At 33.3% G+C, this 18,226-nt stretch overlaps 2 protein-coding genes and 1 long non-coding RNA gene across 3 annotated transcripts; 2 read left to right on the top strand and 1 right to left on the bottom strand.

Moving 5' to 3' along the window:
- Positions 1–4,328: 4,328 nt before the first annotated feature.
- LOC7488876 (uncharacterized) lies at positions 4,329–5,331 on the top strand. Its single transcript, XM_002320003.4, has 2 exons — positions 4,329–4,450; positions 4,585–5,331. Exons 1-2 carry the CDS (start codon positions 4,407–4,409, stop codon positions 5,075–5,077), a joined length of 537 nt encoding a protein of 178 aa, XP_002320039.2. The 5' UTR covers positions 4,329–4,406; the 3' UTR covers positions 5,078–5,331.
- A 5,270-nt stretch (positions 5,332–10,601) lies between these two features.
- LOC112323975 (uncharacterized) lies at positions 10,602–11,348 on the bottom strand. Its single transcript, XM_052447036.1, has 2 exons — positions 11,172–11,348; positions 10,602–10,942 (listed from the first exon to the last, which is right to left on the bottom strand). The coding sequence occupies exons 1-2, from the start codon at positions 11,298–11,300 to the stop codon at positions 10,736–10,738; spliced, it is 336 nt and encodes a 111-aa protein (XP_052302996.1). The 5' UTR covers positions 11,301–11,348; the 3' UTR covers positions 10,602–10,735.
- Positions 11,310–14,650, top strand: LOC112323981 (uncharacterized). The gene is made up of 2 exons (XR_008057292.1): positions 11,310–13,895; positions 14,083–14,650. It is a non-coding gene; the product is annotated as an uncharacterized LOC112323981 (long non-coding RNA).
- Positions 14,651–18,226: the final 3,576 nt, after the last annotated feature.

The following is an 18,226-nucleotide window of genomic DNA, read 5'->3' on the forward strand; positions in this document are numbered from 1 at the left end:
GCGAGGTCCGTAGTTTTCATGGACTAGCAACGTTTTACAGACGGTTTGTTAGAGATTTTAGCCGAATAGTCGCACCCATTACGGAATGCATGAAGAAAGGAAAATTCCATTGGGGGGAAGCAGCAGAGCAGAGCTTCAAATTGATCAAAGAAAAATTGTCATCTGCCCCAGTCCTGGCACTACCAGATTTTGACAAATTATTTCAAGTAGAGTGTGATGCCTCTATCGTGGGTATTGGTGCTGTGTTATCTCAAGAAGGCAGACCGGTCGCGTTCTACAGCGAAAAACTCAGTGAAGCTCGCCAGAAGTGGTCTACCTATGAACTAGAGTTGTATGCTGTCTTTCGCGCCTTGAAAGTCTGGGAACATTATCTAGTACCGCGAGACTTTGTTTTATTCAGCGACCATCAGGCGCTAAGATTTATCAACAGCCAGAATAGTATCAACAGAATGCATGCCCGCTGGATTTCATTTATTCAACACTTCACATTCACACTACAACATAAGGCTGGACGACTAAACCGAGCAGCTGATGCTCTCAGCCGGAGGACCTTGCTGCTGGTCACTCTACAAACTGAAGTCATTGGGTTTGATTGCCTAAAAGAGTTGTACGCTGACGATGAAGATTTTCAAGATAGTTGGACAAAGTGCCAAATGGGGCTTCCTGTGGAACACCTGCATCTCCAGGAAGGCTACTTATTTCGCGGTAACCAATTATGCATACCCAGGAGCTCACTACGAGCTCAAATAATTCATGACTTACACAGTGGAGGTTTAGGTGGACACTTGGGGCGTGACAAAACAATAGCCCTTGCTGAAGAGAGGTATTATTGGCCCCAGTTAAAAAGAGACATTGGCAACTATGTTAAACGGTGCCCCATATGTCAGGCCGCTAAGGGACAATCCCAAAATACCGGTTTGTATATGCCTTTACCTATCCCAGCAGCACCTTGGGAGGATCTTTCCATGGATTTTATCCTAGGCCTACCGCGAACCCAACGCGGATTTGATTCAGTTTTCGTGGTGGTCGACAGGTATTCTAAAATGGCTCATTTTATTGCCTATAAGAAGACTGCAGATGCAGTGCACGTAGCAAATTTATTTTTCAAGGAGGTGGTGCGTCTGCATGGGGTTCCCAAGTCCATCACATCCGACAGAGACACCAAATTCTTGAGTCATTTCTGGCGAACGTTATGGAAACGGTTTGACACCTCCCTGAATTTTAGCAGCACCAGCCATCCTCAGTCTGATGGCCAAACGGAGGTGGTAAACCGCACTCTTGGGAATCTGATTCGTTGCCTTTCTGGGACAAAACCAAAACAGTGGGATGTTGCTTTGGCACAAGCTGAGTTTGCTTATAACAGTATGCTGAATCGGTCCACTGGGAAGACACCATTTCAGATTGTTTATTGTTGTCCACCACGCCATGCGTTAGACTTAGTTCCTCTGCCAAAACTACCGGGTTTAAGCATTGCAGCAGAAAATATGGCAGACCGTATAAAGTCCATCCAAGAAGAAGTGCGGCAAAACTTAGAGGCTTCTAATGCCAAGTACAAAACTGCAGCTGATAAAAAGCGGAGGGCCCAAACCTTTCAAGAAGGGGACCTTGTGATGGTTTATTTGCGCAAAGGACGCCTACCTGTAGGAGCATACAACAAACTGAAAGACAAGAAATATGGACCTTTCCAGATCCTTCAGAAAATTAATGACAACGCATATGTTGTAAACCTTCCTGCAGACATGGCCATTTCCCCTACTTTCAACGTAGCAGATTTGTATGAGTATCATCCTCCTGATATGGCGTCCTCTCAATTAACTCACTCGAGGTCGAGTTCTTTTCATGCAGGGGAGACTGATGTAGAACAGTCTAGAACAGTCTACAGGAGGAGAGGAAGAGCAGATGACAGGAAGCAGAGCAGATTGCAGGATATAATATAATTGCAGAGAAATCAGGAACTGCAGTTACTATTGGAGTACCCCTTCCGCCAGATTTCCTCCTTATTTAGGAGTTTTAATTAATGTCGTAATATCAGGATTTATTTACTTTTCCAACTGTAGTATTTGTTTTCCTTATTCTAGTTATTGCTTTCCTAAACAATTATATTCCTAGTTGAATTAGGATTTGCAGCCTATATAAAGGCTGCCTCTCTTCATTGTAAGGCACTTTTTGAATTGAATAAAGAACTTTCTCTTGGAGAACTTTAACTTCTGCACTCGTGGATTCGAGTGAAACTTTTGGTTCGAGGATTCGAACAAATTCACCCGGAAACAGGCGGTGTCCTATTTCCACAGAAGCTTCCGCTACGTCACAATCATTTTCATCCTTTTGTGTTGCTTAAAAAAACAAAATCCTTCTTCGGCATATCTATTAAAGAGTGTACGCGTTTATTTATTAAATTTCATTTATTTTTTATCTGGGTTAAAAAAATATAAAAAATATTATTCGTTAAAAATATCAAATATGCGCTGTTTTGCATGTTGATATTTTTAAATATTTACAATAAATTAAAAAAATACTATGATTGATTAAGAATGTTAAATGATTATTAACAGGTTTTTTGAAAACATCCATTAATCGTGCTATTAGCATAAATCTATTCACCGTCTTTAATTATACACACCAGTTTCTTGACAGGTACTTCAAACTTGTATTATTTAATTAATCTATATTGTTTTTTTTTCTATTTTCTAATAGATTGTTAAAGATTTATAAATGAATAAGATTTTAATTTTTATGAAATAAACAAATTTTATTTTTAAATAATTTCATAAAATCTTGATAATTATAATTAAATTAACTCTTTAAAATCTGAATCATATAAAATATTTCTTAACTTGAGTGAATTAATATTAGAAACATAAATTAAATTATCTCGCAGCAATTAATAATTAATAGTTACGTTAAATATATATAATCCTTAAAAATAAAAATTACTAAAAGATTTCCCTTGACATCATATCACTATGAACCTTGTTTATTTTAAATATTTATTTTTAGTCATGTAAAATTGAATACAAATTAGCAACAAATACATGAATAAAATATTAATTAATTAAGTATTAAGAAAATATTGATTTTTTAATACTATTATTATTTGTCCAGAAAACCAGAAGCAATGTATAGAAAAATTAACTAAGAATTCAATTTAACAATTTGACGTAATTTAACTATTTTCAATTTTATATACTTCATATTTCTTATTAGATTATTTCTAAGCCTTTTTAAATTTATCGTAATAAAATAAAAGTATCAATGCAGCACTGTATAGTTTAAGAATAATTTATTTTATGTTATTTAGAATTTTACATGGTGTGGAAATAATATAAAGCAACATAATTAACCTATGTTTTGGGATTCATTTAAAAAAATATCCTATTGCTCGGGAATCAATAATTTTTTTAAAATAATAGTAGCAATATCGATAGGTTTATTAATAAGAGACTGGATAGAATTTAGTTACTGGTGTTGGCGATGTACTATAATGTTAATATTTTATCAATAATACAATAATCAATCAAAAGTTTTGAAGAGGTTGGTGCTTTTATATATATATATATATATATATATATATATATATATATATATATATATATATATATATATATGTTAATTCTACCAATTTATTAATTGATTTCTTTATTTATTGATAGAATAATAGTGGGAAAAAATTAATGGTTTTTTTAATTTTTTAGTCTACGAAAAACTAACTCTAGTGGCTTAAAATGACTTCAGATATCAAAGAGAAAGAGAGTTAGAAAGGGAGTTGATATGGTTAGCCTTTTATTTTTTTTTCTCATGTGCAACTCTTATAGTATCTCCCAGCTATAATATTAAGAATAAGTTTTCAAATAACCTGCGAGTTAAAGCAAAAAATATGTCAATTTTCCTCACTTGCAAAGAAAAAAGAAAAAAGGACTCTTATTCTTCTAATTTTAAATTGTCAGAAAATAAAACTAGAATTATAGTTTTTTCTATAATTCGTTGAGGGCATTATAATTGATTAATTGTATTGCTTTTTTATATTTAATATTAATAAGATAAGAGTACAAGTCTGTAAGAGATGGTTTTTTTATATACATATTTCGTGACCATTGCAATGATTGTTTTTCTCTTTTTAAATTAGCTTTACCTAGGAAGCTGATATTTTAGCGAGGAGCTAGGATTAATTAATTTCTAGTAATCCCAGGACGCCGGCTTTTGAAGAATACGCCTTCGACAAAATTGACAAAACGGAAGACGTCTTTTGAAGACCCCACCCATTTGTGGGGTCAACTACGATTCAAGACTTTAACCTTTTTCCTCCCCTATAAAAATGCCCCATCAATGAAGTAACGACACCTCACCCATTTGTCTCGAGCTCCAAACTCCAAAGACAACATCTCTCTAGCTAAAGAAAGCTGCAGAAAATGGCAGAAGACCACCAGTCGAATCTTGGTTTCAAAGGAGACAGGTTACTCTAGATCCTCTTGCCTTTAATTTTTTTTCATCAAGTTCATAGGGATTCAAATTAAATCCCCCCTTTCCCTTTATTTCACCGTCTTCAATTCTTGTGTTGAAGTAATTTTAATTTTGTTATGATTACAGCATCGTAGCGCAGCATGCCGTTTTTGCCTTGCTCGTGGACACGTTAAGCAACCAAATCCAGATGAAATTCCAGTCAATGCCAGTTTCTCCATTTGACACCCACCAGAGGGTCATGACAGCATTTAATGCTGCTTTGATTATATACGCCACAACATCAGTTGCCGAGGCCATACTCCGGACGCAGAAATCAGTCCACCAAAGACTTGTCGGCAATATTCGCCTCTTTGCTAGCGCCCTTGCTACAATTCTGCTTCTGGTGATTCTTTCCGTGATTGTGTCCTGCATCATTTCTGTCCTGTGGACCTGTTTTTTCTTGAAGTTAGCATATGAATCATGTCAGGATCTATGCCAGTTGCTAGGCCAAACAACTAAAGAGGTCCTAAGCATGTTGAAAAAGCTAATTGCAGCTGTGAGGAGCCCCAAAGAGAAACCAAACCAGCCGAATGTGGAGGTCCTTACAAGTCCCGAGACAGAGATAGTGTTAAGTCATTGAGTTGTTGCTCCTAGCCGCTTTTTGTAATTTATATTGTGAAGATATATTGTTTTTCTAACGCAGAAGAGAACTAGATAAAGGATAGGATGTCCTTCCTTGGCATGTGAAAATTGAAAGATATGACATGCTTTTTAGGGGCCTTTTCTTCTTTTTGTTTGTATGAGGAATGAGACTTGCAAAGTTATCCGAGATCGATTTATTTGGTGTTCAGCAAGCTCATAGAGGGGCTAAAATAAAGGTCTAATTTAGATTTACTAGTTCATTGCATAGTGCATGAATTTCCATTTAGACAAAACATTCCTCGGGAAAACAATTTGGTCCGGACTATTTTTGACAATAGACCGGTGTCTGTATATTAACGTGCCGTTGTAGCTGCTTTTCCCTTTAAAAAAAATATCTAACATTGAAAAGGTTTTACGATTTCTTATAATCATTTTAAAATGGCGCAAATGATGACTTGTTGCGGTGGTAGTGGAGTGGTGGTGTTTGTGACAACAATGTAGTAGTGATTATAGAGTTGTGGTGATTATGATAAATGTCGCACATGCTTGGACGGCGTTGAAGTGAGTGGCTGTTCGTTGTTTTAAAAGTTGCCGCTTAATATTTAGTTCAAAGCCACTAGAAAACCCGAACATACTAAACTAGATCAAAGCCACTAGAAAACCCGAATATGCTAGACTTGTCAAAGATTTGAGAGTAAAAAACTGGTTATAACTAGAAAAAATATTAACACCCTAACACTCACAAACCTAAAATAGCTAAAATTTCTACCTAAAATAAGCTAAAATTTTGACAGTTTTATCTGGTCAGCAATCATCTAATATCAAGAATATATCTTCCATATAAATTCGTGATCCTTAACAGCAAATCAAAGCATTAAATTCTTCCTTTGTCTTTTTGGTTTTATCATTAAAAAAAACATTCATAAAAAGTTCAAACACACACAAAGTTACAAGTTTACAATGTAACAGAATTTAAAATGATAACAATAATTTAATTACACATTTTAAAATTACAAAATGAACTCGGGAACAGTGCTGGAAATTTCTGGGCAACTTCTGGGTTGACGCGCCGCCGCAAGAAAAACCAGTGGACGGGGGGACCTGGATTGGCTTCTTCCCCTCTTCCCTTCCCTCTGGCGGTGGCACCGTGACCTGCAAACGCAACAAAAACGCAACAAGCAGTCTGTTTTAGTTTTTTTTTGTCTTTCTTCCTCTCGGTCGTTTTTCTTTCTTCTGCAGATCTGGCGGTGGGGTCTCGGTCCAGATCTTCTACATGGGGTTGAACCGGCGAAGGAGAGCAGGTTGATGAGGAAGGGGACGGCGTCTGTGGGGGAGGAGCTGGAGGAAAAAGGCGGACAGATAGGGGTCTGTGGGCGCCGCTAGCTGTGTGGGCTGCTCTGGGGTTGGTTTCGGTGGAGGCCGGTCTGTGCTGATGAGGGAAGATCTGTTGTGGTCAACGGTGAGGGAAGAGACTGGAACCTGTGGGCTGCTGGATCTCCGGTGAGGACGGCGCTGCTACGGCTGACGGTGAAGACCGGCTGAGAGGGGGAAGGTCGGGTGTGTGGCTGGTCTGTGGGGGAAAGGAAAATTAGGGCTGGCTTGTGGGGAAGAATGGATCTGGAGAGAGATGAGGGAAGATGGAACGGGGAGTGTATGGGGGGCTGCTGTGGGTGACAGTGAGCTGGGGAAGAAGAAAGGTGAGTGGCGGCTGTTTTTGGCTCTCTGGTTCTGGGAGAGAAAACCAAAGAAGAGGGGGGGCAGCGGCTTCGTTTGAGAGAGATGAAAAATTGCTATAGCGTTCCTCTATCCTCTTTTGTTTTTACACCTCTGCCTCCCCCAAATTTTTCTCCGCCCCCTTGCCTCAAAATTTTCTTCCCTAGATAAAATTGTTTTTTTTTTAAATGCTTGGTAAAAAATCTGTATTTTAATTTTTTAAAAAATGAGTAATATCAAGATTTAATTAAAAAAATAAATAATTTTAAAAATATACATTAAAAGGTAAACATGTTTTAAAAACTTTTAAAAATTAATTTTTTAAAAAACAATGTTGAAAATACTAAAACTACTAAAATGATGTAAATATATCAATAATATATTTTTTAGGTTTTCATTATTTTTTTATTTTTATTTAAAAAAAATTATTGAAAAACTTTGCTACAAAATTGGATAGTAACAATGAAAATAGTTATCTAGTTGTGGCGGCAACAATAATATTAATGATAAGATTACAGTGACGGTGTTAATTTAAATAATTTAACATTTTATGAATAAATTATTATTTATAAAATTTATTTTGGAGTTTCGTGAGGTGAAAACGTTTTTCAATAAAGAAACTGAGTTTAAAGATTAATTATATAATATAAATCAGTTTTCCAATAAAATATCAATATAAAATATTTTAATAAAAACAAGCATGTAGAAATCATAAAAATATTTTACGAAAAACAAAATGTTTTTTAAATGAGAATTTTAGTTTGGTGATGGATAATTTTAAGGTGTTGGTTTAGAGAAAAAAAAACAAAACAAATTCAGCTTAAATCTCAAAATTAAGTCACAATGTCACATCACTAGTTTTTATGTGAGGTGAGACATTAACAAAACTCTAAACGTTATGGGAAATACTATGCCATAAAAATATTGTTCACGCTTTTATATTTCACCGTGGATTCACTATTTTTTTTTTAATCATTAAATTTCTTTTTGGGACATTTAAACCCTTTTGAGGCCATATTAAAAGACAATTGCTTTAAATTTATTGACCAAGAACGTGATTGAAAAAAGAATGACTAATATGGAAACGACATAAAATATAGATGGCGAGTTTAAAGTTTATGTAAACAGTTTAATTTAGTTTTTATACTTTTTAAATTATACCTATATGGTCCCTTATTTTTTTTTTGCAAATCAATTTTTATATAAAAAAACATTTGTTAGTCCTTAGTATAAGAATGAAGAGAGAGATCTCACCGAATTCTGCAGTAAAAAGAAAAAATTAATGTTAACATCGATTCCAATAACCAAAATTGTTGATTTTGGAGTCAACGAGTTCCGTTTCACGAGGAGAGTTCCACTTAAATGTCTTTGGTTTCAGGTTGATTTGGGGTTTTGTGTTGTTTTTTATGTTGTCTGGGGCTATTGATGGTTTTTATCAACGTATTTAAAGTTTTTTCTAGATGTTTTGAGTTAAAAATGAGCTTCCATGTAAAAGCAAATATGAATTTTGATTTTTCGATCATCACAGTAGCTGAAATACAAGGAAAATAAACAACATATTTTCAGGTTTTTTTTTCATAAAAAAAATAAAATATTTGGGGTGGATTTCGTTTACCTCATTAGCTTTTTTAAAAAATAAAAATAAAATAAGGGCCTATATTAACCCAACTTGCCAGGCCAAACAATGCTTGGCATCTTTCTTTTATTGTTTGTTTGTTTTTTTTTCTAAACTTGTCTTTTTTTGCCAAAAAAAATTGATGCTTTTTATATGTATTTTTAAAAATAAATTTTTGATTTATATCTAAATTAATACTCCATCTATATTATTTTTTTTTTACCTGGCCATTTTTAAATAACATATGATTTTTAATTATTTTTCACATATTTAATTTTTGAAGAGATTATTCAAATTCACCAATAATTTTTTATGTTTTATATAAATTAAATTTATTTTTTAAAATAAAAAAAACATGTTTTTTTTTTACATTTAATTTTATTAATCACCAATGTGTGTGTGTGTACATAATTATAGATTTGATTAATATCTCTACCAAGGTTATCAATTCCGTTTCGTTTCGTCCGAAATGGTCGAAACATTCCATACCAATTCAAAAAACGAAACAAAAGGGAACCAATTTCATCTCATTTTAAATCTCGGTCCGTTCCGGATTTTTCGGCTAAATCCGTCCGGAACGTTCCAATTTCATTCCACATGTTCCGTTCCGCTCTTGAAAAGCCATTGAATCAAATTGAACCTTGTTCAATTTAATTAATTAAACCACCAAATTATAAAAAGCTCTTTTTCATTACTATTTTCAATAACAATGATATTAATTTTTTAAAATTAGATTTATCACTAATATATATGGTTTATATTCATGTTGTTTTTTTCATGTTTATACTTTGTAGGAATTTGAGCAAAACAAGGGGTGCTTTAGATTTCATTAGTCTTGATAACATTGACCTAACTTTATATTTAAAATATTTGTGTTAAAACATTTTACTTTCATAATATTTTGATATTTTGTTTAAGTTTAATTACTTTAAGTTAAAGATCTGTTTAATCTTGACTATTTAGAAATATTTTAATTTTTGAAATTATATTTGTTTGGCATTGTGTTTGTATTGCATAATTTATAATTAATTTATCTTGAATTTGAATTATGTTTGTTGAATATATATATATATATATGAACAGTACAACCCCGAAACACCCCAAAACAAAAACATTCCATTCCAATTGAAAAAACAAAACACCTACCAAAACGGAATTAACAAGCTTGATTTCTATTGATGAATTGATGGGTCAATCCAAAAATAATGATGTCCTAGTTAACTTTAACAATATTGTTTTCCATAAAAAAATTTATTAAAATTAACCTAGTCCAGATCTACTTAGATTTGATTTAGATCTAATTAAGTTAATTAAATTATAGATTCATGTCATTGTATTTGACCAGTAAATAAAAATTCTAATTTAAAAACAAACCTAACTCGTAACACGATCCAAATCAAGCTACTGAACCAAATGATATTTGATGGATGTCTTGTCCAAAACGGGGAGGTGCATCTTCCTGACAATACTTGGCCCTTTGTCTTACTAGATTTCGATCGCTATTAGACAGCAGAGAGCCCTAGGCTTCGAAAATCTTACTGGATCCACGTGGCAGTCACCAGGCCATTGATGCCTTAAACGGATTCCCACCTCTCTCACGCGTGGATAATGTCTACGGAGCATGGACTTTGAAACGTGCTGATGTGAAGTGGAGGAGTATTCGTCTTTGACTATAAACGGTGCAGACGTTCGCGCGTGCGCTTCATATCCAAGAGGACGTCCCAAGTGTTTTTCTATCTTTTTCCCCCCTACACAAAGAGATCTGATAAATCCATAATGTGTTAAATGAGAATAAAATATATATTTTATTATTTATTTACTTTCAATTCTTTATATTGATTACTCATTTGTTTTTCGTATAGTCACGTAAAAATAACGTATTAAGAGATCAGAAAAATCTTTATATAAAAATAAAAACTTCTAATAATTTTTGTCATAACCCAATTTTTAAACAAATAATAAAAAATTAAATATAATTGACAATGGGGTTAAGACAATAAAATTTGAAGCTTGAAGATGTGATTTGAGAGTTAATTGATCAATTTTCAAAAAATTAAAAGTTAAAGATTTAATTAAGGGCTAAATTGAACAATCCGGAAATTAAGGACTGTTTTGTAAACAGTGTTATAATTCAGGGATTTAATTGAAATTAATCCAAAAGGGAAAATTAAAAGAATTAATTAAGGACCAAATTGAACAATCCAGGAATTAAGGACTTTTTTGTAAACGGTGTACCAATTTAGGGATTTAATTGAAATTAATCCAAAAGGGGCAAAATTAAAAGAAATTTTTAATTGATTACGGGTCCAATTGCCGAATTTCCAAAGTTCAGGGGTCAAAAAGAAAATGTCCATTGCTGCTGAAACGTTGCCGTTGCTGGTGGAATCCCTTGCTGCCGAAACGCCGTCGTTGCTGGTGGAACAGCCGTGTTCGTCTTCTCCATCCCGATTCAACTGGCTGAAAATCTGCAACGGGTTCGATCCAATCGTGGACCACGTCTCTCGCCTGTAATCTCGTTCGTAGAAGATAACAGTCCTGCAAAGGCAGGACTGGTTAGAAGCAATCCGTTGGGTCTCTATAAAAGGAGCAGAAAACCTAGAACAAAAGGCAGAAATGAACCAAAAAAATACAAAACAGAGCAAGAACAGAGGCAGGACTGGAGCCAAAACAAAAGCAAAAAAACCAAAGAAAGAAATAATACACAGAGAAGGAGAGGAGAGAAAACCATTCTGTAAAAAACAAAAAGAAGAGAGAATCGGCATACCCAATACTTTCTCAGCTCGTTCATCTCAGAAACTGAGAAATCAAAGGAGGAGAGGACAGGGGGGCACAGCGGGGAGAGAAGGGAGAGCAGTCGAACGAGAGCAGCAGTCACCAGCACCGTCATCCTCATCTTCAAGTGCAGCGCCAGGTAAGTTGCTCTTTCCCTCCTTGCATTTTAATTACATGCTCTTGTAGCAGGCCTGCTGGTAAAAACTAAAAAAGCAATGGCCAGCCGGGTCAAGCTTGTGACCCGGTTAGGCCTGCTGGGTCCAGCCCAGCCCCAAAAAAAATATATATATAAAAAAAAAAATGTGTATGCATGAATAAAAATAATGTAAATTTATTGGTTTATTCACTGAAGTCAGAGTCAGGAATAAAAATACCGGTTTAAATTTATATTATTTTTATTCGTTGTATTTTATTTTATTTAGCTAGAAATATAAAAAATATTTGCATTGGTAAAAAATAAATTTATTATTATTTATTTATTCACTGGCGCCAGAGTCGGGAATAAAATAAAATATTGATCTAATTTATTTTATAGCTACGTAATATTTACCAACGCCAGAGTTGGAAATATTCGTAGTTGAATATTCACTGGCGTCATAGTCAGGAATATTATAAGCAAATTTTCATAGCATAAACTAATAAACATTTAGCAATTTAAGACGAAACTATCAATGCAGCCAGCCTTAGGTAGGACGTTTAAGGGGTGATAATATCTTTCCTTTTACGTAACTAGTCCCGAGCCATAGAATCTCTGTTGACCAGTTAGGGTTCCTAGTGACCGTAATACTAGGTGGCGACTCCTTAAACAAAGACAATTTCCCATTAAAGTACTGGATGCCATAAATCCATTCTTTCCATGATATACTTTTATTTTTAAGGCCGCCGCGATGTCGGGTGCGACAATTTTTGTTATTAAAATAAGAATAAATAAATGAATAACAAAGAGAAACAACTGGCTAAATAAACAATTTTTCCATCATAAGTTTAAATTTTTTATCAACAACATAATTTTTTGAATAAAAAATTAAAAGTTATATTGATTTAAATCATAAAACTAGAACTGTTTTCTACTTCTCTTGTAATAAATTTGTATTTCTTAAGAACACAATAAGGTCACCCTTCACTTTTTTTTTCTCATTCTATAAACGATTGCATCTAGGTGATGTAATAAAATGTTTTCGAAGTTGATTCTTGATGGAAAGGATAATGGAGATAGAGTTTTTATGAGCCACATTAAGGTGATAAAAAAATATCAATTTTAATGGAGATAGGTTTATCTATAAAAGAAATAATCAATAGAAGTAATTAATAGAGGTGGTTTAGATCTCTAACTATGTAAGAAAAACAATCATTGTTTGGAAAGAGTTTTTTTATTCAATTTGATTTTTAGTTTTTAGACTAATAAAAAAATGTTTTTGAATTTTAGATTACAATAAGTTGAAGTTTAGGGATTTTAAATTAAAATACCTTAAATCTTGATTTCTCGCTCAGTAAAAGTGATTAAAATTTATTATAATGGATGACATATCACATGATTAGATAAATTATATGTTATTTATTTATGTTTTTAAAAATAAAGGTAGATCCGCAAGCTTGACCTTCTAAGTCTATACATGTCAGAGTTTTCTATTAGTAAGGCACGCAAGCCCAGCAATCTAGGCTCATGCACACCTAACCTCTATAGACTCTTTTTTTTAAAATATTAAAACATAATTATTTTTAATTAAATAATTACAATAATGTTTTAAAAATCACTAAATTATGTTATATGTTTTTTAAAAGATTATAATTCTTTATGGTTATATTTATATTTTTTTTATAATCATATATGAAATTACTATGCATGATATTTTAAAACAAAGCACATTAATATTCAATAAGAATATATTTTTTTGTTTCTATACTTTCAATTTTTTATGTTGTTTCATTTTATTTTTCATATAGTCACACATAAATAATCGGTTAAGAAATCATGATAAATATTTATATAAAAAACAGATTTTTAATAATTTTATTTTATAAAAAAAGTGAACGAATAACGAAGAGAAAAGACTGGTTAAATAAACTATTTTTTCATCCTAAGTTTAAATAATTTAAACCACTATAATTGTTTATTTTAATACTTTTAATTTCTTATTAAAAAAAATTATGTTGTTGATAAGAAATTTAATGGCTTTGTCATATAAAAATAGAAATGCATAAAAGGAAAATAGAGAATTTTAACTAAAAAACTACATCTTTTTCTCTAAAAAATAAATTATTTGAAATTCCTTTAAGTAATTTTTTAATCACTGTGAAATTAAATATTAATTGGTTTTAAAAATTACTCGATGTCGCTTGAAAATTAAAACCCGAGTGGATTTCTAATCATTCTTGTCGTCCGGTCAAGTTTGGTGACGAGTGTCGTTTTTTTTAAACAAGTAGACGAGGTTAGAATTTTAGCGAACGTCAGGATTCTTTAATTTTTATTTAGCTCAAGACGGGTTTCGAAAATACGTCTTTAGAGTTTAGACATAACTAAGGAGTAAAGACGTCTTGAGAACCCCACTCGACTTTACTAGGCACCTCCAGTTGTGACTCGCCGCCTATAAATAAAGGAAGCCTTGCCCCTTTTCGCCCATCTTGGAACCTCGACCTCGACAGCATCTCCGTAGCAAAAGAAAGAAAAGAAAATGGCTGCAAACCAGAGGCCAAATCTTGGTTTCGAGAGAGACAGGTTCTTATAAATCTCTTTGCTTTCTTCTTCATCTTCTTTTCTTTTACTTAATTATTTAATCAAGTTAGTACGAATTTCCTTTTCTTACCCATTAACTTCCTCGACAACAGAACAAAAGTTATATATACACACACTGTTTTGTAATATGATCTTGCTGCAGCAATTTTAATTTTGTTAATGGTGACAGCATCGCTGTGCATCATGGAGTCTTCGCTCTGCTCGTGGACACATTAAATAAACAGATCCAAGTGAAATACCAATCCATGCCCACTTCTCCATACGATACTAACAAGTGGGTCATGTCAGCATTTTTGGCGGCTCTATTTGTATACGCGACAGCATCGGTGGCCGAGGCGATACCGCGGAGCCAGGAATCAGTTTACCAGAGGCTTGCCGGCAACATCCGCCTCTTTGCCAGCGCCCTTGCTACAGTTTTCCTTCTGGTGCTTCTTATCCCAGCTTGGGGGTAGTGTATCATTTCTGTTCCGTGGATTTGTTTATTTGTGTCAAGAATTCTACCAATTGCTAAGCCGAGCATGTACTGACATGCTGGAAAAGCTATTTGAAGGTGAGAGGAGCCGTAAAGAGGACCCAAGCAAGTCAGCAGAAAGTGTAGCATTGTATTAAATGATTGCCTTCGATTCACTTGCTTCCGCCCACCCATTCTCTTCACATGTATTCTTAGATTGTCAAGATATGTTGTATTTGTTGTTGTACAAGAGAATTGAATAGAGAAGAGGCCATTTTTTCTGTGATTCTTTTTGCATATATGGGAATTGCAAATCTTCATTAAAATCATATAGCTGTATGGTTTTTTATCGCAAGCAGAGTAGAAAGTAATTTTATTTTTCTCAGTTTCTCTTTTTTTCTTTAAAAAGGAGGCCTTCAAAGTAATCCCTAAAATCTAAAACGTGGGAAAAATATCATTGTAAATCCACAATATTTTTCTCTTATTTTATATATATATATATAATATGGAGTCACATTGTTCACCTCTTTAAAATTTAAAATTTAAAGGAAAAATATATGAAGTGAATACTGTACAGCCGTACTATTCATTCCTTCATGTTAAACAACATTTGTTTTTTAGATTTATTATAAATTTAAAAAGAAAAAAATATTAAATCTGATTGAATTTATAGTCTGAATTTTCTATAAATAAACTAAAACATGTAAAGTGAATACTGTACAGACATACTATTCACCCCTTGTTTTTTACTGTGAATTGATGCTGAGTTGCGAAATGAGATCGTGGTTCTCCTCCTAGGATCGACTCGTGGCGAGGAAGCACAGCAGAGTTGATTTTTAAGCAAACAAATTAAAGAGGTAAAACTTGCTATACTGATTTTATTCAGACAAGGTTATCCAAAGTGTTAGAAGAAACGGATGAATTAGCCACCATTTTTACCTGTGACTCACCATGAAGATATTTTGGTGACTTTTCCGTTTTCAATGATAATTTTGTGGATTTTTTTTTATGGAGCACTAAGTTTATTATGTAAATAAACAAAAATCATGAAATACTCTCAGCTAATATTGGTAGCATTTGGAAATGCGGCCAATTGCTTGGTGAATTTTTTTTTAAAAAATTTAAATAATTATTTTTAAATTTTTAGATTATTTTTATATATTGATGTTAAAACTAAATTTTTTTTAAAATATTATTTTATTATATTTTTAAATAAAAAAATATTTTAAAAAATAATTGTTACAACAATAACAAACACTACGGTTTGACCGGGTCACCGGGGTCAATTTTGATTTTTTTTATAAATCAAAACGATGCTGTTTTTGTAAAAAAAAAAATCAACGGATTACAACCTGGTTTTTGATCGGGTCACTGGGTCAACCCGTCTGATCAGCCGGGTTAATTAGATTTTGAACTTTCCCTATTTTTTCACAAATCTAACCTGGTTCCAGCTTCGGGCTGGCCGGGTCCCGGATCTACCCGCCAAGCCGAACCGGGTTTGAAAACATTGTAAAAAAGATAAATGACAAAATTTTAAATGTATTTTTGGGATGGAGTGGAATGATGCTAACTAGTACTTACCAAATCTTCTATCGTCTTGGTTTTTTTTCACTTTTTCGTCGTGGTCTTGGAGTGGGATGATGCTAATGGGGATGGAGGACGTTTAGCTCGAGACGTCTCGCCCGTTTGCTTTCTTAATTCTTTCAAAGAGAAAAAAACCTCTTCCGCTTATACTGGCATTCCAGAAGTCTCCAGTCATATGCAATCATTTTCATCCTTTTGTGTTGCTTAAAAACAAAAATCCTTCTTCAGCATATCCATTAAAGATTGTACGCGTTTATTTATTAAATTTTATTTATTTTTTATCCGTGTTAAAAAAATATAAAAAATATTATTTGTTAAAAATATCAAATAAGCGCTGTTTTGCATGTTGATATTTTTAAATATTTACAATAAATTAAAAAAAATACTATGATTGATTAAGAATATTAAATTATTTTTAACAGGTTTTTCGAAAACATCCATTAATCGTACTATTAGCATAAATCTATTAACTGTCTTTAATCACACACACTAGTTTCTTGATGGGCACTTTAAACTTGTATTATTTAATTAATCTATATATAATTCTGTGTAAAGACGAACTTTCTTATTGTTCTTGTAATTCTGTGTTGCAAGGCTTTGATGGACCTGCTAATATTTTGATGAAAGGAGACGTTTTTTGAAGACGTCTTTTGACTTGGGGACATTTTATTGGTTATCGAAGCTTTCCAAGAAAGGCCCCACACAAAGTCCCACCAGTCAGAAAATACCGAAAAGGCCAGCCAGAACCTCCCTGCCCTCAAAGTATATAAAATGCCCTGATCCCCGCTAAAAACTTGAAACCCATTCGAGCTTCAGTATCTGTGTAAAGAAATAAAACAGAGCAGAATGGCCGAGCACCTTAGGGAAAATCCTGCTTTCGAAAAAGAAAGGTTAGTCTAAAATAAATTTCCTGGCTTTGTTTCCTTTCCTTTTTTTTCTTAAGCCCATCACTTTCTCTTTCTTGGATTAATGCTTCCTTCACTTCAATATTTTCTTTTTTCAGTGTTGAAGCTTCACTCAAGGGATTAGCCTCTTAAATTGTCCTTAATTTTTGCGTACTTAGCGATTTTGATTTTTGTTGTGATGGCAGCATTCTTATACAGCATGGAGTATTTGCCCTCTTGATTGGGACCGTAAACATTCAAATCCAAATGAATAGCCAATCAAACCCACTTGACAGTCACGACGTTGTTATGCCAGTTTTCCTCGTTACTCTGTTCATGTATGCAACGGCATCGGTCGCCGAAGTTATGCTCCGAGCTCGAGAATCAGCTTACTACACACTGGTTGGCAAGCTCCGACTCTTTGCCGGTGCCCTTGCTGCAATATTGCTTCTAGCAATTCTTGCTCCAGTTCTGGGGTGCATCATTTCCGTCGTCTGGGCCTGTATATTTATGGGAGTCGCATATGAATCAAGGCAAGAGTTGTACACCATTTTAAGCCAGATAACTAATGAGTTACTTGACATGGTGACCAGGCTAATTGCACGCGTGAGGAGCCGCAAGGAGGAACCAAATCAGCCTCGTGTCTAGGTCACTACATGTCCTTAGAATTTATATAGAGTAATTGGCACGGGAAAATACTTGTTTGGGACTATTTCCTGTTGTTCACCTCCTCCCCGCCCCTTTTTTATTTTTGTAAAAAAAAGCATTGCATGTTTGAAGAGGAAGATTTGAGAAGATATTGATTACGAGGGATTTACTTGGCATGTAAAAAATGTAATGAAATAATAATTTTTATTTTTTTATTTTATTTTATTATAGGACTGGCAGATTTTTAATTTTATCTCGACTTATGGTCAACATGCTAACAAAAAGGTTTGTGTCTTCAAGCTTGGCTAGCGGCTAAATACAAATTGGGTTAAAATATGCTTCACCCAGCACGGTACACGTCAGAACATTTAGTTTATCTAACGCGCTTTTGTTAGAGGTTGTGCTCAAATTTTTTTTTGATGTAAAAAGATAATATTTGAAGCATTAAAAACTTGTGGGATTGTAATTAAAATCGGTATAATAGTTAAAACTTAAAAATCTCAATCAGGCTATTTTTTTATATTAAATTTTAAATTAAATCATATAAAAATTATTCCAACATGAACTTATTCATTAGTTAGATCTCGAAGAACCAAAAAAACTATGTTCGCTTTGGTCAACCGCAAAACTAGCAAACCGGGTTATGAACTTTATTGGACTGAACTAAATTTTTTATTCTATAATTTTATATAAAAAATACAAAAATTAATTCACGATCAATTCAATACTAAATAATAAAATTAATT

The sequence above is a fragment of the Populus trichocarpa genome, chromosome 14 (genome assembly GCF_000002775.5).
Source record: "Populus trichocarpa isolate Nisqually-1 chromosome 14, P.trichocarpa_v4.1, whole genome shotgun sequence".
In the NCBI taxonomy this organism is placed as follows: domain Eukaryota; kingdom Viridiplantae; phylum Streptophyta; class Magnoliopsida; order Malpighiales; family Salicaceae; genus Populus; species Populus trichocarpa.

Bases quoted from the DNA above. Each gene is read 5' to 3' on its own strand.
- LOC112323975 (XM_052447036.1), bottom strand. From the start codon at position 11,300: ATGAGGATGACGGTGCTGGTGACTGCTGCTCTCGTTCGACTGCTCTCC. The intron at 10,943-11,171 runs GTATGCCGATTC...CTGCCTTTGCAG, and splicing joins ACGAGCTGAGAAAGTATTGG to GACTGTTATCTTCTACGAAC.
- LOC7488876 (XM_002320003.4), top strand. From the start codon at position 4,407: ATGGCAGAAGACCACCAGTCGAATCTTGGTTTCAAAGGAGACAG. The intron at 4,451-4,584 runs GTTACTCTAGAT...TTATGATTACAG, and splicing joins CTTGGTTTCAAAGGAGACAG to CATCGTAGCGCAGCATGCCG.